Source organism: Rhodamnia argentea, chromosome 5 (assembly GCF_020921035.1).
Source record: "Rhodamnia argentea isolate NSW1041297 chromosome 5, ASM2092103v1, whole genome shotgun sequence".
In the NCBI taxonomy this organism is placed as follows: Eukaryota; Viridiplantae; Streptophyta; class Magnoliopsida; order Myrtales; family Myrtaceae; genus Rhodamnia; species Rhodamnia argentea.
This window is the reverse complement of record NC_063154.1, coordinates 24,664,103-24,682,983: the sequence shown is the minus strand read 5'-3', so window position 1 is coordinate 24,682,983 and position 18,881 is coordinate 24,664,103. Positions and strand designations below refer to the sequence as shown.

Below are 18,881 nucleotides of genomic sequence, written 5' to 3'. Positions count from 1 at the left end.
TTACATGACTTGGTACTGTATGCATCAAAAGTCAAAGCTCCTTAATTCTACTTGAATAAGAAAGTTTTTTTGTTCACAAGTGCCAAAGTCACGCAAGGTCAAATTAAAGTGGATGTAAATTTAAGCAATCTTCCCGGTCTAGGAAGGACAAGATCTCGCTTCGAGTCAACTCTCCCAAACCTCGCATCGTTTCATTATGACAGACAAACAACACTGTTACGATTAGATCGAGTCGATCACATGTCAAGAAATTGGTGAATTCTCCCGTCGACGGCGCTGAATGACAATTGTTCCAATATGTTTCCTGCACTGTGATTGATAATATGATTGCAATCACTCAACAAACAAGTCTATATAGTATCTTCTCCACGAGAAGACAAGACCGGGTGTACAAGTGGAAGATAAATGATCAGCTCCAAGTTTAGAATTCTACTGACACAAAGAGGCCAGCAATTTTACATGCTTAAAACGCTCACTGGATACAAACATCACAGGACCTGAACATCTGGAAAGAGAGAGTCATGAATACTTATGCAAGTTTGATTTTCTTAATGGACACTGAAGCTGGTCATGACTGTGATCTGCCTACTGGGGTTCAATCCTTGAAGGCGGGAAGCCCCCGCTGTACTCTAAGAAGTCCTCGTTGCTGTATGGATGTCTGAAATTCCCCTTACGTGCCTCCTCATGACTGGCCGAACTGGTCTCAGATTCGGCCTTTGGGTTCAAACCTGCGAAAACCATGATGTTCTCGATTTCCTTCACCACCTCTCCCATGCTTGGCCTGTCTGCGCCTGAGTCGTCCACACATCTCATTGCTAACTCCACGAACCTCTCAAGACCCTTCAAAGACGTGCCCAAACCGATGGCTGGGTCGAGAATCCCCTGCAGATTGTACAATTCTTTATCCTTATCCATGACCACCCTCACTTCTCTCACAATGTATTTGCCCCGCTCTATCGGCCTTCTGGCAGTAAGGAGTTCCAACATCACTACTCCAAAGCTATAGACGTCGCTCTTCTCGGTCAGCTGTTGCGTCATGTAGTACTCAGGATCCAAGTAGCCCTTCAAAAGAATATAGCATGATCGGTTTGTAAAACTCAGCACAAAAGCTAGGCAAACAATAATGACCAACACCACAACCCTTGTTTTCATTAACTTAGCTAAATAATTTTCTCTTGTTCTGAGACAAAGTAGCATCCTCTCTCATATGACTCGGCGGAAATAATCACGATAATCATCCAAATTGAAAAGAATAACTATCCTATGTCATTTTCTCTGAAGAAGACTCCTGACCAAAACCTGTAAAGTGCACTTCTTCTCCAGGCAATTACTAGGTTCTGAAAACATGGGCTGTTCTAGGAATCAGGAAACACATTCATAATTTCCACGTTGCCAAGAAAAGTTTTGAGACTCTCTTACGTTAGACTAGAGCTCATTACTGACCATTGTTCCTTTGACTTGAGTGGTGACATGACCCCTTTCACCCTCTCCCATGAGCTTGGAGAGACCAAAATCAGCAACTTTCGCATTCAAGTGATCGTCCAATAGGATGTTGGTTGACTTAATGTCCCTATGTATGATTGGAGGATCAGCAAGCTCATGAAGATAAGCCAGACCTCGTGCTGCACCAATGGCTACTTTGAGTCTTTTTGCCCAATCCAACCTGATTCCCGACGTTCCTGCAAGTTGAAACTTGTAGTTGTGAACATAGACGATATGAGCAAGGAATTTTTCCTTAAGAAACCTACATTCCGCATGAATGCTTTCTCAACATAAGAAACTTGAGAGGAGGTACCTGAGAGACTCTCTTTGAGGCTACCATTTGGAAGGAACTCGTACACTAGCAATTGTTCACCTTGCTCAAAACAAAAACCGACAAGGCTGACAAGATTCTTGTGATGGACTCTTGATAGGAGCTCAATTTCATTTTTGAACTCGACCCCACCCTGCATAGATCCCTGCTGTGCTCGTTTTATGGCGACTAGAGTTCCAGTGGGAAGAGTACCCCTGTAGACCTGCCACAGCAACAACGAAATGTATAACTCAGCCATTTTTCAGGGCAGCTGATGATTTCGAAGACAAATAAATAGATTTCACGATGCTGGCACAGTATCAATGCAGTTCTCAGATTAAAGAGACATAAACACGAAATTAAGACAAGACAAAATTTTAGATTCATTTACTGTTCAGGAATTTAATGGAATCAAGTACCAACGTAAATGGAAAAGTTCAGATAAGAAAAGCGGTTGAAAAATTTAAAGCCATGTGTAAATATAAGATTCTCCTGGAAAGAGAAGAAAACTAAGTAGAAACTAATGTGAAGCAACATGTACGGCTTTGCCCATCTCTCAGAATTACATTTTCTCTGTATGAGCAAACTCACATCTGGTTTTGTCAAGTCTAAGAAGCCCTTACTTGTTCTTTTGAAAATCTAGCAGGAGATTGCAAACTCAGTAATTATCATGCGGTGAGCCTAAGCTTCAAACAAAGTGGCAAATTAATGGAACTTATACAGAAGTTTTTTCTTGTTAACATGAGGACTGCGACAAAAGGATATGGAGTATAGGAGCAAGAGTATGCTAATTGAGGTTTCTCTTAACAGAACTGAGAGTCAAGAGAGTAAACCTTTCCATATCCGCCAGACCCAATTTCACTGGCTCCTGAGAAGCTGTTGGTGTATTTCTTAAGATCCTCAAGAGAAAACCATCTCGCTCCTTTGAGTTGGGGGATGCTGCCGCTGCTCTTATTTGGGTCCCAGTTTACTGCATTTCCATAGATAACAACAAATATTTACTGAGACTTACTTCCAGAATCAGAGACAAGCTAAGTGGCAAGACTGCAGTGAATCTGCCCATACCAAAAGGGTTGCTTTGCTCTGTAGCCTTTTCTGCTCTTGTCTTTTGGCGAAAAGCATAAACCCCTACAAGAGCCAATAGCAAGAGGAGAACAAAACCACCAGCTGCTGCACCAACGATGACTCCGACGTTTGAGGATTTTTTGGATGTGGTCGGTACTTGTGCTTCTGTGAGTGAGAAAGAGGGAGAGAGATTTCTGTTAGTATAATGAAGAAATAAAGATAATCTAGATAGACGAAGCAGTGGAATGTGTGTGTTAAATAATAAGAGATATTACCAGCAAAGTACGTGTACTGATCGGCGATGAAATAGAAAGGCCCGAATAATTTTGAAGGCTTGTAAGTCTGATTACTGAGCACAAAGCCAATACTGCTTATGCTAGTCCGATTGAAACTAACCCCCTCAGATGGGAAGACCGAGAGATTCAGTTTAAAGTTATCAGATGAATCCTTCCGTGGATCACTCAGCGAGATGGAATCTACCGGTAGTTGATAGGACTGAAAAGAGGTCATCATAGAGCGTGCAAGGTGTTCGAAATAAGTCGAGTTTCCTAAACCTGAGAAAGAAGGAGCTCTGAAGACTAGAGTTCCCATGTAAGGAGAGCTGCATTTACAGTTGGGGCTGGAAGTCTCATTTGAATTGCAAGTGGCTGGAATGCAATTATTAGGCGGTGTCGAGTATGAGGAGGTGTTGGATTGTGGAATGGCACAGTAACTTTGCCCAGCTGCTCCTGTTTCTTGACAAACCGGGTTACCGATAAGTCTGCAGAAATGCGATTACATTGGCACAACATTAGCACAAAAACTGTGAAAAAAAGCATTCTCGATTCATCTTGTGAATAAGTGAGTGAAACAGCCAAAGAGCTTCATGTGACTTACATCACCTCGACACTGTAACCTCCGGAACTCTGCTTGAAGTCATCAATAAAATTGATCTGCAAATCAATGAGTTGCAATTGATTGCTATGGCTGGTGCCTATATCCAAGGTTCCACTCAGCTGGTTGTTTCTTAAGACCCTGACATTACAGGAAAATTCACACGTTCAGCCATCATCCTATGTCCAAGTTGAAACGCACCAGGAAGTCAATTGAATGAACCAGGTCGGGTTTTGAAGAAGTAGACGTCCTTTACATTGAGGTCAATATTGAGATCAAGATGGTACTTACACACTTTGTAAACTGAAAATGCTGAAAAGGATGACAGGTAGCAGTCCTCGAACTTGCGTGTGTTCCAGCATTCTGAAATTGATGAAAGGTATAATATATTATTTAATTAGACATAACAACCCGAAAACAATGAAATGTCATGTTTCATTTCGAGGGGGCAGTGGGGGAGTTGAAGTGAATTGATGGAGGCAATAGACAGATTGGGAAACGTACAATGTTGTCAAAGACTGCAATGTTGGAATCCATGGAGGGAAATCTGCCGCGTCAAAACTATTGTTGCTTAAGTCCCTGTGAATCCACCGTTGTCAGTTTAAGTCCGTGTTTTACATAGCCGTAATGGGACAATAAGTAACGGCCAATTCAAAATTACGAAAAAGAGTCCATGATTTCATTTTACATTTGACCATGTGCTCTGAGTCCCTTAGAGAACTCATAAATGATAAGCAATTACACCATGTGATTAGCTAATTGTTAAGACGATTATTACTTACAGGTAGTTGAGGGCATCCATGCCAGTAAGGTTGGGCAACGGACCAGTTAGCCTATTGTTGGAAAGATGGCTAAAAAGTACACCAGTAAATTTTGGAGATCAATTATAGTGAATGCACTAGAAAACAGTGAAATGACACGACCAGAATAATGTTTTACTTACAGTTCTTGAACAGATGTAAGATTGTTGAGATTTCCAGGGACTGCACCACTTAAAGAGTTCCTATCAAAGCGTCTGTGACCATTGAAATAGGTTAAACATGGACCTGAAGTGCAATGAGCACAAGGGAAGTGATCCTCATGAGGATTGGGTAGAACCATGAGTACTCACACAACTTCCAAACTCTGCACCAGTCCAAGAGTGGAAGGCATGCTACCTGTGAGCTGATTGTTGTCAAAAAGCCTGCCCAGTTAAAGAAGTTTGTGAGGATTTCTATCTTACAATAAAGGATAAGCAGGCAATTACCTTCTCTACTTTCCACTGCCTCTCTCCTAGAAAGATGATTTAAGTAACAAGAGAGGATAACAAAGATGTGCAGTGGAGAGAGAGAGAGAGAGAGAGAGAGAGAGAGAGAGAGGGTCTAACTTTCTTTAGTTAATGCTTGAGAAGCCTTGAGGAAACAATGAATAGACCAAATGCATTGCCCTAGTGGATTCTTAGAACTTACACATGTATGAGATGCATCTCAGAACTGAATAGTTGGGAAGGAATTGTGCCATCGAGTTGGTTCTGTCCAAAATGACTGTGCATGAAGGCAGAATATTAGTCAGATAACACAACAAAGACAAATCAGTTCACAGATACAGCTATATGATAAGCTAGAAGACATGCACATACAAGTGCTTCGTGTGAAGTAGCATATCAAGGCCAGGATTGCTTCCATTCGATACTGGAATAGATCCAGTTAGCTGATTGTCAGCTAGATCCAGCCAGTAAAGCCTATCTAGGTTACCGATGGCAGCTGGAATCAGCCCACTGAATCTATTCGAATTTAGAGATCTGCAATATATTGGAAGAACGATTCAGATACTTGCGATGACCAGGAGAATAATGTATGATTGAATTGAGCAAGACATGTTCTAGCTTGTCCAAAAACTGATCATGTACATGTAAGGTCCAAATCAGGTGTATGGGGTGGAGGACTTACAAAAACACCAGGTTCCGTAGAGATCCAATGGAATCTGGTATTCGGCCAGAAAATCCGCAACCAACCAGGATTCTTGCATTTTGAGATGGAAAGGAAGGTTGGTCATTTTAGGCTTGGACAATCAGGGATCACAGAATACACTAGATAAGTTGATGATATGTAGCTTACAAGTTTGTGAGCTTCATCAAGTTTCCAATTTGTACAGGAAGAGATCCAGTCAGACCCTTGTTGTAAGATAGGTCCCTTCATGAAAAGGCTTGTTATACTCAGCAATGAATCAAAGAAGGCCAATTCAAGCAGCTTAAACAGATAAAAACACCAAATCGTAGACATGAATCCCACTACTTGCACAACATTGACGGCTCCACATGCAAAGTAGGACACATGGGAGAGAAGAAAGCACAAGAATCTTGATAAGAGGACTACATACATGACACCAGCAAAATAAACACTTGAGCCCTTTTTCCCAATAATTCCCTTTAATTATGCTTACTACATCCAATTTTAGAGAGAAATTCGTGTAATAGATTACTAAATTATCTTTTGGTAGAAAAAGACTACAAAAGTGGTAATTAAGTCCTCGCCCTTAACATAAACTGGGAAGTGCCAGAAACAGTGAACTTACAGAATTCGTAACTCAGATAGTTGTCCAATGTCTCCCGAAAGCGAACCTGTCAAACCCATGCTCGACAATGTTCTGAAATCAAGAGAGTCCAATCAATTGCAGATATAGATAGAATTATTAAAGGCAGACTGTCAAACATAAAGTCAAAAGGGAAACTCAAGAACTTACATGGAAGTAATACGAGAATTGGTGCAGCTGATCCCATCCCAGGCATTGCCACAAGGATCAGCCCCCACCCAGTTGGGTGGTGGATTCTGCCAAGCACTCTTGACCCCCGTAATTGAACTGACTGCATTGAAATATAACCAATTGTATAATGACAACTTATAGATATATGTGTGTGTGCATCAAATAGCAATTATCCGACATCTCCTGTATGAATCTGAGGATCCCAAAAGTCTCGAGAGCAAGTTGCTACAAAATTGTCATTCATCTATTATCCAGGAGTGTGCAAGCAGGAAAACGAAAAATTGGAAGCATGGATGCATTATCTGACAGTAGCTGCTCTAAAAATGTCCCGAATTTTGGTTGCTTGAATAGCAACCAACAGCATGACCTTTGTATCTGAGGGGTGTCTTTGTAACTGAGGACTCCCTTATCTAATGAAAGCAGCATGATCTTTGTACCAAAACAAAATCCGTGTAGAATGACCTGAATGTAAGATAATGACTTCCAAGTCCAGAACGTGCTATCCACTGTAAACACTACGAAGAGTACATTTACTCATTTCGACGAATTGCAAAATTTGATATCTCAAGTCCTCACTTATCTTCTTAAACTCAGGCAAAGTGGCAGGCAATAAAGCCTCCTTGGATCAAAGAGGCAGGCAAAAGGGTGTGAAAACAGATTTAGATCACCTCAAAAATGACATTAGCATCATCAAAAGGAATACAGGAAACATCGATATCTCAAGAAAGTTGAGTGCACTATAGTTCTTACATTGGTTGTGGACAAATAGTCAACTCTGATTCCTGTAAACGTTGTGACGTCCTCTGACTAGGAGGAACCTTATTTCATCTAAGTGGGCAATGGCTCGACAATATGCAAAAAGTTCAGGCGAGCGGGGTCGTGTAATTCGCAAAATCACCTCTATGAAATGACACATTTTGGGAAATAAGCGTCAAGAAAGTAGTTGAACCGAGCTTACAATCATCCGGATTTGTAGCCGCATCAGCAGTGGAATCTCCTAGGAGAATAACTAGCAGAATCGCCAGAACTCGCACACCCATGACTCAATCTCAAAACTCAGAGAATTCAAAGTTGTTTCAGCTTCAGCAGTTGCATCACATCGAATTCTTCATCAAGAGACGCTCCAACTGGGTCGACATGATGGCAGAATGAAAAGGGCTGGTTGCCAACTCCCAGCATACCCTTCTTTCCAAGCAGTCTTCTCTTTCTCTCTGTCCCTTATCTTGTCAGGGAAACATGAAGTATTATCCACGAAAGCTTCGGATTGGAGTCTCGCCGATCCAGCTGACAAGCAATGTAAACATCAGCACACCAGAACCACGTTCATCTGCATTTGTTTTCTCCAAGTGCTGCATTGTGGGGGGGAGTGTTGGGAGTTTACTCAGTCAATAGACTCAATACCAAGTCACAAAGTCCAAATAAACAAGAAAAGAGAAAGATGAGCACCGAAACATGGGTTGAAGATGAAGGAGAAAATGTAGAAAACGACAAGTTGACGAATGAATTGCCCAGTACGCACGGGCGCTGGTGGCCTCCACTCCATCACAAAAGGTTTAGTCACGTAGTAGCAGAGTCAGCAACCACCTGGTCGTTTTCGAGGAATCATTCAACCGAGTTGGACCAGAAATAAATATGGGATGCCGACGTTGCTTGAGACATGCAAAGAACAAGGATGTGATAAAGATAGGATGTGAGAGGAGGAAGATCAAGTTGACAAGTTTTGCTCCCACCAACTGCAATGTGATTAGCAGAACTTTGTAATTGTTAATTATGAATTCAATGGGAATATATTGAATGCAATTGCGGCTTTAAATCCTGTTTTTGATATTGATGAGATTGAATTTGGTGGATTTTGGGCGCTTTCGCACCATAGACAATTCTACTCCTGTTGGAAAAAAAAATACAGTTTCTATTTCGTGCCGGTGAATTTCTATCATAATCCGTAAGTATCAAAAGATTTGGTAAAAAGAGTTTAGGCTGTCTGATTTATCAATAACTTATCGGTAATTTAAGGAAACTTCTTAAATTTATCAACTCTCATATGAATTTATAATTTTTATTGGAGTTACTTGCCGATTTGTTAATTGCCAACTAGTTTTGGTTAACAAATCCTGTTGAGTTGCTTAGCAACTTTTTTTTGTTTTAGTTTAATTTATCAAGTTTTATTCGTATTACTTACGAACAAGTTAAATTTACTAAATCTTTTCACAAATCATCAACCTATATTAGAGTAATTACCAACTTTTATTCTATGAAGTCTATCAATAAAAGTTTATTGATTTAGGTACCAATTTTTGTCGATTTAATTGTACAATGGTAACTTTTGTTACCTCTGATTGAAAAAAAAAAAAAAAACTCTTATATTTTGGAAAATTGTGTTTTCCTTTCTTATCGATATTCTTAAATTTGTCGACCATCATATGGAAATACTGACCTTTTTAAAGTGACCTAACATTTTCCTCCACTAAAGTTACCGAATTTTTTTTGTTATTAACTCTTATTTGAGTTGCGCGTTACTAACATTTATTTGTTCTCTCTTTCTTTTTAATCAACTTTCTATAAATTACCACTATTAGTGATTTCACTACCAACTCTTTTTCGAATTATAAATCTTAGTTAAAGTGACTATCAATTTTTCAAGTACCAACTAATAGTGTGTTACCAACTCCTGCTGGAATTGGTTGTATTTGGAGTTTTTTAATATATACCTGCTTCTCTGATCTTCAACACACTGAAGCTTCTTTTATCATTTACCAGCTTTTATTTACCTTTCTTACCAGTAACTTTAATTAACCCACTATATATTTAATTTCTCAACTTTTATTTGCGTGACTTACTTTTCTTAAATGATTAACGAGCTTTGGGTTATCAATTGAGTTGCTTACCATTTATTAGTTACTCTTATTAAATTTGTCAACTTTTCTATCGAGTTATCCCTTTTATTTGTCCTACTAACCAACTTTTTACTAACTCATTTAAAAAATTTATCACGTCGTTGTCTGCCAGCCAAATGGATTGAATTAGCCCAATTACAATAGGTTTAGAAATTTTTTTGTAAGCTTCCCTCTTTTGTCGTTTACCACTTTTATTTTGCGTTTATAAGCAAAGCCTTCTGCTTAATAACTACAATGTAAAACAACCAACTACTTTTTCGTGTAACTTACTAACCTTTCAACAATAATGTAACCACATTTACTTACAAATGTTTATGTCATTTTGAATTCCCAGTTTTATTTGCTTTACTTATCAATCCTTTCATACAATTAAACAACTAATTTTTTTTTTGGCATTACTAGCTCTTATTTGAGCTAGTTACCGATGTTTATTTGGTTTTCTTGAATTACCAACTTCTCTTTTTCCAAAACAAAAGTACTTATCTTATTACTTAGCATCTTTTATTTTACATTCTTGTTAACACCATAAATCTATCAATTAATTATATGAAATTATCAACCTCTATTTGGAACTTACCAACTTTATTCCTTATTAATTAACCAAATAGAAAAGTTTTTAAATTCCTAAAAGAAATCAAATAAACTTAAGTTAACTAACTCAAATAAGAATTGATAATCCCGATTTAGTTGATAATATAACTGGAGAAAAAAAGTTAATAAAGCACTTAGTTTCAATCAAAATTGGTAAATTGAAGGCATAGTTAAGATAGGTAATAAATTTTGGTACAACATAAGAAAAATTGAGAATCCAAAAAAGAAAAAGAAAAAAAACCAAACTTGGGAAGTATCTCAAACTGAGAGTTGATAACTTAATTAGAGGAAAGTTGAATTGACTTTTAGAGAAGACGAGAAGTCTACCGTCGTCTCCCGAGACGTGCGCTTCCCCCATTGACCAGCACCCCCTGAATTTTCCTCCTTGATCATCTTCGATCGAGTTGATGCCACCATTGTTGGGCTCCATTGGTTGTCCGAAAGTGCAATCAAGTCAAGCTTTCTCTCAAATTTCTCTTGGCCCGAAGTGTTTTCTACTCCAAACACGTTTTGCTTGGTTCGAGTTGATCATGACCAACTGTTCATATTCGAGTTCGACGAGCACGCGATCTGAGCAGCTCACGAGCCTAATCGAGGGATTTTTTTTTTTGTTATTTCGAAAACACGAGGAGTTCGACTTCTCATATGCGACTCGCTTGGCCAATTTACCGTGAATAGCTCCTCTTTTTTTTTTTTTTTTTACACTTGTGTAATTGGAGAAATTTACTACCTCGGGCGGGAAGTTACAGATGACGCTAAGGTGAAATTGGACAGATTAGCAAGACCTCTATCTAGTCTTTGCCTAATTGTGCCCCACCTTCCTTTGTGGGCAAGGTCAGTCAGCTCTGTATCAAAAGTCATCTCGTTGAATTTATCAATGTATCTGGAAGGTTTTCATATTTCCACCGCCCTATTGGGCTGCACTGCCCAGTCAATAAATTTAAAATCACAAACAAAGATCGTAGATTAAAATCCAGGTTACCAACTTTTATTTTAGTTACTTACTTACATATTTTACTTAAATTATCAACTTCTCTTACCTTTAGCCTATTAGGATTAGACGCACAAACGCAACGAAATAAAAAGTAAAGGTGATATAGAAAAATCGAGACACGAGGTTTATCCCGATTTACCCTTAAACTATAGCTATATCCAGCAGATGATTTTATTATAGTTAGCACATCCCACCTTTCTATTACAACTCTCAATTAACGAAAAAGATATTATATATAACAGTAATTATTCATAATCCAAGCATAAATTACCGGTAAAATACGACCTCAAACTATAAAATCCTTCTTACTTCCTGTCGATGGGGAGTATGCATCATACTTTAATATGGCCACAACAAAGCTCCTCTCATCAATTATAAACTTGTAGTTACCTAATCTTATCAAATCCTTGAATTTGCAGACTATTATATAAAACTGCTAATATCCTATTTGGTGTCTTTATTTTCTTTATTTGAATCATCACTTTTATTTGTATAACTTGCAAACTTTTTAAATTTACCAACTCATTTCAGAATTACCAAAACCAATTAAAATGATTACTAACTTTTTTCTAATTATATTACCAACTAATTTTCCCGTACGAATATTCATTTGGGCCTTTTCTTTTATCAACTTCTCTCATCTTTGTACCAAAAAAAAAAAAAACTCATTTTAATGCTTACCAACTTCTATTTACAATTCTTACGAACTACTTTAATTTATCGACTATTATATAAAATTATGAACCTTGTGTGACTTAAATTTACCTGGGTTTCGAAGTTTACCAACTCTTTTAATAAATTACCAAGTTCGATTAGAATGATTACCAACTTTTTCGTTATCGAGTTATCAATTAATTTTACGTTACCAGCCTAGTTAGTTACCGACGTCTATTTGATTTGTTGTTATTATATTGCCGACTTCTGCTCACTCTGACAAAAAGGAATTTATTTTATCTTTTTACCAACTTTTATTTACATTTCTTAGCGGCTCTTTAAATATAACGATTATTATACGAAATCACCATCCTTTCCTGTATGACTCGCCAACTTTCTCCAATTGAGTAGCTACCATATTTTTCTATTAAATTGCCAATGCTTATTTCATTTTTTTAATCTACCATATTTTTCTATTAAATTGCCACTTTTATTTGTCGTACTTGGTAATCCTTCCACAATTAGATTACCGGTAGGCTTTTGACACTTATCAACACTTGCTAAAGTGTATCGGAATTGAAGAAAAAGAAAAAGAAGTTAATATCACGAAAAATCTCAACTGGTAAGTTTACCCTACGTTACTTTTTTTACCACGAAAAACCTCAAACCGGTACACTTGTAACAAATTTACCCCAAACTATTTTTTCGATCACCAAAAATCTTAAACCAGTATATATGTGACAAATTTACCTTAAGCTAATTTTTTTTTACCATGAAAAATCCTAAACCGGTACATCCGTGACAAATTCATCCTCCGTTAAATTGAATTAATACCACGAAAAATTTCAAATTAATACAAATGTGATAAACATAGGGTAAAAATCCAAACCGGTACACCTATCAATTGTCACGTGTCATCCAACTCAGCAATTTGACGATTAAATTTAATGAAAACTAACGGAGGATAAATTTATCACAAATGTACCAATTTGGAATAAATTTGTCATAAGTGGACTGATTAAGGGTTTTTTGCGGTAAAAAAATAATAATTTGAGGTAAATTTATCAAAGATATACTAATTTAGAATTTTTCGTGGTATTAACCTAAAAAAAATCCATATTTTTAGATACGAAACAAAAATATTCTGCTTGCATGGAACAAGGTCAATTCTTAGATAGACAAACTACCGTAACAAATTATCAACCTTGTCTGCCCCAAGACGTGTGTTTCCCACAACGACCAAGACCATTCAAACCATTATTGGCTACATTGGTTGTCCTCCAGTCCAAGCAACTCCACATGTTGTCTACTCAAACATGCTTTTCGGAGACTGAGTTGAGCTTGAGTTGACTAACCATAGACGTATCCAAAGTTAATTCACTAGGAAAATCCCGAAAAACTTACCAAAAAAAGTCCAAAACTTATTATACGAATGTCAATTCAATCGTAAATTTTTCAATTTGATCAATCTAGTGCAAACAGCGCATCCATCAAGTTCACATCTAAATAAATGAATAGCAATATGGAGAAATTGAATAGAGATATGATAACACGAGTGACGTGAAAATGACGCTGCGAGAGGCAGATGACAAGGATGTATGAGATTAAGCGCCTTCACCAACCTTAATGCCTTTGTGCACGCGGTGACTTTTCAAATGACTAGTAACTTATTCTGCAATCAAATAAGAGCGAACTATTGATAGTTAACCAGAAAATTAACCAAAAAAAAGGTCCAAAATATATTGTACGAATGCCAATTAGGACCACATTGGCAAATTGTGTTTTTTTTTAATTGAAATTTGGCATGTCGTTGATTGCTGCCAAAATGAGCAAAAGCTTTTAAGCTCCTGATGTTTGCCATCTTAGCAAAACATAAAATGAGATTCATAATCTTACTCCACGGCAAGACAAAAAGAAGTCTCTGCTTTGAAGAAATGTCTAAGATTATTCATACATATATACATACCCACACAAACACAGACACCACATATATCCCAGCAACACTGCAGAACCTACGGTATTAAGTACGGAACCTACACTCTCCGGTCCATGTTTCCAAAGACTGCTTGTATCAGATCACACAGTCATTGTGAAGCTAATTCAAGCTACAAATCTGGCATCTTTCAAGTGTATTCCCATTAGCAACTAAGTTTTACACAGCTGGCTTGTCATTCATGCAGCTATTTCAAACGCCAAATAGCTCCTAGTTATGAATTGATTGCCTTAGTGATAAATTACAACTCTCTCTCTTCTTTCCACATTGCACAGTGCAGGTCGGCGTCTATTGTTCACCCTGTCTTTGTAATACTCCACATGTGCCGCAACATGTGAGCATGATTGCTTAAGCACCGCATACGTAATAGTAATCGCAAACAAGGCTGCTCCAGGTTCATTCCGTATACACGGTTTCATAGCGGATTGTGCAACCAAAAATTCGTGTACTTACAAGATGCAAATGGCAAAGTACCACTTAGATAAAGAAAAACCCATGGCAATTGCGTGCTTATATCTCATCTTCCTCAAAAATTTCTCGTTCAGGGTAGTCCCCAGCCTGGAAAACCACATAATGATGAGAAAATTCAAGTTAAGGACAGTTGCAGCTCAAAATGCAAACACAACGGCACCCAACTCTGGTTAACAAGGACACATTCTTTTGAAATTTTCACAAGCATTTCTATCATTCGCTATTCGACGCTTGGAAGTTGTTGCATCTCGTTTTAAACACATGTCTCAAAGCGTGAACAATCAATCCGAATGCAACAAATATATTTCAAGAGAGATGTGCAGACGTCCATAGGAAATGATGCCTCCCACCTTTAGCAATTTTTCCAGTTCAACATTAAGCTCATAATTCACACATCTAGAAGCACTATGTTTTAAGTATTCGATAAGATAACACCATTGAACTATAATATCCAACTCACCTTTACTTTGTCTGGTCTGACCATTGCACCATGAAGTGGAGGACACTTGAAGTAGCGTGTCCCTTTTACACTGCAACAAAATGTCCAGCAAGAATATAAACGCGCAGGGCCAGTCACGGGGAAAAGAGCTTGATTATGTTAGCACTAGCAGATGACAGCAGTAACTCACGAAAAAATAGAATATCAGGTTATTCTTGAGAATCTTTGCAGTAATGAATTGTTAAATGCCTTTTAGCCTAACAATCGCCGTGCCCTCATAACACAGTGCTTCAGAGATCTAAGAAAGTAAACACACCTCAAGGGTCAGATATGATGCCTATGAGCCTTTTTCTTTCCTCATGTTTTCAACAGGTTTTTGAACTTATTGTAGCCAGTAAGCAGGCCATATGTGCAGTCTGAGAATTGAACTAAGCCTTGCCCTTCATGGAGGCTTTTTTGGGCGGAAAGCAGAGGGCAAGGAAAGAATTATATCAGATATTTTCCAACTTGGGATGGAGATTTTGGCATAATAGAACGAGCTTCAAAATAAATTTGTTTCTTTCCACTGGCGTTCATTGATTATTTCATCTGTCAATCCATACAAGTGTAGCGTTGTCTTTGCTAGCATTTTCATTACTATAATAACTCTTTCTTTGCACCAAAGAACACTAAAATTAATCTGGAGATACAAACTGAGTGGGTCATTGACAGTGACAAGCATATATAGTAACTGAAGTAAATGCCAAAAGAAAGATTTGTAAACAGGGACATACATGCCATCATGCTTTCCCAATGGTTCATCATATTGCACTCCAACCCAGAAACCAGGTGCAAGAGATTCTGCTTTACCCACGAATTTAACTACTCCTCTTTTAGCCCCAGGCTCAACTTCACACCTATCTCCCACCTTAACAATCAAAAAAGACAGACACCACAAATTATGTCCATCCTGTTAGCAAGGCACAGAAACAGCACATAATATGACAAAAGGATAGCAAGAAACAATACAAGGAAGAGAAATAGAACAACCCAAGAAATGCCTTTGTGCCTCTGATCAGAAAACTTCAGCACAGATATAAGTATTCCACTTACTCTTTCAAGTAACAGGTCAAATACAAAACTCCCACAGCAATCAGATTACATTAATTCCGCTTCAACCACGCTCACAGATCATTAGCAACTGTTGGCAAACAGTTAAGACTGCCAAAAACTTATCTAGCTTTAGTTTTATTGGATACTGAATTACCACAACCAAAGCAGATGATAACTACTGGATGCAAAATTAGTATAATGAAGAATCCTTCACAAAGGAACCCAGATACGTTGATCACTTCAGAGATGCAAAATGAGATGCTAAGGATGATTTACAAATGTACTACAGTCAGAGCACTCGGAGTGGTAGCTGCTCTGTCATTTTACTTTTAATTCACTCTCACACCTCCTTTCTACCCAGAATGCTTCCCGTAATCGTAGCCAGATTGTTCTAAGATATAAAAAATAGTACCATATAAGAGATAGTTGATCACCAAAGGAACAAGTAACCAAACTACTGACCGTGATATTTGCACAGAGATCTTCCATGTAGTTGTCTGTTATCTGTACATAACAATGGTAGACAATTTCAGATGCTTCATCCAGAAATGTTGTTGAATAAGGACATGGGATCATTGATTAGACAGGCATGATTGGGAAACAGGGAAAAAGACACCTTCCATGACTGGCATACAAAGTACATTTGAAGAGGGGACGGAATGTTCTACAGAAACACGACTTTGGAGCCATATGACTACTGCTAGTAATACCTAGTACCTTTCAGCTAGTCAAACTCAAGGCATTACCTTTGGCTCAAAAGCTGATGGGTTTTGGGATGAGACTTTTTCCTTAAATTTTCTGAAAGTTCCTGGAAAAGAAGAAATACATCATCAAAACCATTCAACGACAAGATGAAGCAATAAAATCAGGAAACATTAATGTGCGTTATAAGGCATGCACTGTGGGATTAATATCTTACCCAAACAGGCAACATTGTGATTAAATCCTCCAACATCAGCCGTGATCAACTTCATTGTATGTTACTATTAATCATATAATCCGTTTTATGTGGCAGGACAGTATACGCCATGAGAAATAACCATTTTTATATAGCAGTGAAAGCTCAAACAATTCCAAAATAAGTACATCTCTTCATTATGGAGTTGCACCAACTTGTTCTCATAACTATTGTAAATAAGTTGTTGTGTTACAAGTTCTTTTTTTTTCCATGCATGATACAGGTAAAGTGAATGCTAAATGACTAATCTTTGTGTTACATATACTTTAACGAACGGTTGGTTAAACTTCATGCTAAGAACACACCATTGCGTTTATCATAAGCTTCATCTGAAATTTGATATTTTTCCACCAATGAAGTATCTTCTAACCAGCCACCGGAGGTTACAGATGATGGATCGACATCCATAATATGCAATCGATACCTTTAAGAAAAATTAACCAAACCATAGGTCAATCAATAAACAAACAAGAAAGAGGTGCAGAGTAAAAGAATTTCACAACAAAAATAGCAGTTTGTAGACAACATATAAGAAAAAACACAAACATTACAGAAAATGTTCATACAGATCAAATATCACAATTCACAAGCACAAAATGCAGCTTTCTACCCTGGCTAATATATAATCCATTGAACCATATAAAGAGGGGTGGAAAAGTAAGTGTATACTGCTTATTTCATGGTTTGCAAATAATTTACTGAACAGACATCTGCGAGACCGATTTTATTGATAACATTTTGAGCATGAATTATTGGCTACTATCACCATTTCACGACATGTAGCCAAAAGTCTGCATTGTGAAGCCTACATTAATCTGGAAAGCGCATGATGACCAGATTTTTGGCAGGAACTCATCACTGTAGGGTTTATCTATATAGCAACAGATAGGTCAGTAACCTGACAGACTTATTTCTAATTCCTTAAGCTCTGACAAATAGCCAGATGGAAGTACAGTCCTTATTAAGTGTGCCCTGGAAGTCTTAGCCAAGGAGGAAGTGATGCCTCCAGGTAAACATCAGCCTCGTCAAAACATTTAGCTAGTTAAGAAAGACCAAATGTTAAATAACAGCAAATACTTCCCTCTGAAGATCCCATCCAACATCTTGCACAGTGTGCACAACCATGAAAGTGCGACAGTTTGTGAATATAATGGATAATGCAAGTCAAATAATTGATAGAGACTTTCGTGAAATATCTCATAGACATCCCTTATGTTTGGGAAATTTCCCCTGCGCCACAATTGGAGGAGAAGAGATTTCATGGGTCAATTACAGATAATCCTGTCTAGTTCATTTTAGCACAGGGAAAACAAAGGAATAAGTATTTCTGTCTGAATCCCTCCAAACCACTTCAAAGTTCATTATTAGTGAGTTCCCAATCCCTCCGAAAATGGGATGATCGTAATTGACGAGAGGTTTCCTTTCATTCTCCTGTGTCCTAATCACCCCTACCAAAGTCAATGCATTAGCTTCTCTTTTCCCTAGTGATTGAATGAATCTTGTCTGTTCTTTCCAGATCACCGCATCCAAACATAGTGAAGCAAAGAGGTTCCCAGGTCGACCTATGTATTTCAACATGTCGTCCCTTTGTTGAAATGCAATCGCAGGTTAAATATGCTGAGATCGTATACAACGCCGAGCCATTAAACAGGAACGCTAAAAAATCTTGAGCATTACAACACACACAACGGCAAAAAAAAGCGAGAATGGAACTGACCCATCAAGCGGAGAGTAAAAACCAAGCGGCCTGTGGTTATCATCCAAGTTGGAAACTTTGGACCCGGTCTCATCATAGAGCTCGAGGCGCATCGATTCCACAGATGTACCACATTTCCTCCAAAGCTTATCCTTCACAGACTCCACCGTGGTCTGGCCCCATCAACAGTGAAATAAAGAACAAACAACCAGCTTCATCAGATCATCAGCTTCACTCCACAAAAAAGACAAGATCAAGATCGAACTGGAACCTAACAGCGAATCAGACCCTGAAGCTAAAATTCCTACCATTACCAACCAAAAATGAGAACTCGATGAAGCTGTTACCTGAAGTGAGAGACGGATTTCGGAAGAGAAGGTTTTGAGGTTGGAATGTGAGAGGCGGAGAAGCACGGAATCGTCCCCCGGAAGCTGCTGTAGCCGGCTTGCCATCACTGGGCGTCGCTCTGCTCCCTCCTGAATCACCCAGAAAAATCGCTCGATTTGAACTCTCCCGGCGGATTCGAACAGCAAAATGCAAACAGAGAAATTCGCCAATATCATCAACGCACTACCAAAAAAGTTTCGCTCTTTCCACCTCCATCTTCTAATGAGAAAATATTGATGG

General features: G+C 38.2%; 2 protein-coding genes across 5 annotated transcripts; both read right to left on the bottom strand.

Annotated features, from left to right (window-relative positions):
• Positions 1 to 227: 227 nt before the first annotated feature.
• LOC115757547 (leucine-rich repeat receptor protein kinase HPCA1) lies at positions 228 to 7,833 on the bottom strand. The gene is made up of 20 exons (XM_048279208.1): positions 7,431 to 7,833; positions 6,452 to 6,572; positions 6,284 to 6,355; positions 5,827 to 5,901; positions 5,659 to 5,730; positions 5,349 to 5,510; positions 5,179 to 5,253; positions 4,842 to 4,913; positions 4,674 to 4,745; positions 4,513 to 4,581; positions 4,235 to 4,309; positions 4,022 to 4,093; positions 3,734 to 3,871; positions 3,133 to 3,617; positions 2,858 to 3,022; positions 2,626 to 2,762; positions 1,796 to 2,015; positions 1,444 to 1,679; positions 499 to 1,062; positions 228 to 429 (listed from the first exon to the last, which is right to left on the bottom strand). The coding sequence occupies exons 1-19, from the start codon at positions 7,510 to 7,512 to the stop codon at positions 586 to 588; spliced, it is 2,877 nt and encodes a 958-aa protein (XP_048135165.1). The 5' UTR covers positions 7,513 to 7,833; the 3' UTR covers positions 228 to 429; positions 499 to 585.
• Positions 5,044 to 18,846, bottom strand: LOC115757556 (tubulin-folding cofactor B-like). 4 transcript variants are annotated; one of them, XM_048279219.1, is made up of 9 exons: positions 18,602 to 18,846; positions 18,276 to 18,427; positions 16,864 to 16,982; positions 16,347 to 16,408; positions 16,063 to 16,104; positions 15,282 to 15,415; positions 14,530 to 14,638; positions 14,092 to 14,156; positions 5,044 to 5,087 (listed from the first exon to the last, which is right to left on the bottom strand). In XM_048279219.1, exons 1-8 carry the CDS (start codon positions 18,815 to 18,817, stop codon positions 14,109 to 14,111), a joined length of 882 nt encoding a protein of 293 aa, XP_048135176.1. In that variant the 5' UTR covers positions 18,818 to 18,846; the 3' UTR covers positions 5,044 to 5,087; positions 14,092 to 14,108. The 4 variants fall into 4 exon arrangements, with proteins under 4 accessions (XP_048135176.1, XP_048135177.1, XP_048135175.1 ...); XM_048279220.1 differs by having other exon boundaries at positions 5,074 to 5,091; XM_048279218.1 differs by lacking the exon at positions 5,044 to 5,087 and having other exon boundaries at positions 13,990 to 14,156; positions 18,602 to 18,845.
• Between the last annotated feature and the right edge of the window lie 35 nt (positions 18,847 to 18,881).

Excerpts from the sequence above, each read along its gene's own strand:
- LOC115757556 (XM_048279219.1), bottom strand. The coding sequence starts at position 18,817 with ATGATATTGGCGAATTTCTCTGTTTGCATTTTGCTGTTCGAATCCGCC. Across the intron at positions 16,409-16,863 it reads AGCTTATGATAAACGCAATG|GAACTTTCAGAAAATTTAAG; the intron begins GTGTGTTCTTAG and ends CTTCTTTTCCAG. Across the intron at positions 16,105-16,346 it reads CATCAGCTTTTGAGCCAAAG|ATAACAGACAACTACATGGA; the intron begins GTAATGCCTTGA and ends TGTTATGTACAG.
- LOC115757547 (XM_048279208.1), bottom strand. The coding sequence starts at position 7,512 with ATGGGTGTGCGAGTTCTGGCGATTCTGCTAGTTATTCTCCTAGGAGAT. Across the intron at positions 3,872-4,021 it reads ATTTTCAGTTTACAAAGTGT|GGTCTTAAGAAACAACCAGC; the intron begins GTAAGTACCATC and ends CTGTAATGTCAG. Across the intron at positions 3,618-3,733 it reads GGTTACAGTGTCGAGGTGAT|ACTTATCGGTAACCCGGTTT; the intron begins GTAAGTCACATG and ends GCATTTCTGCAG.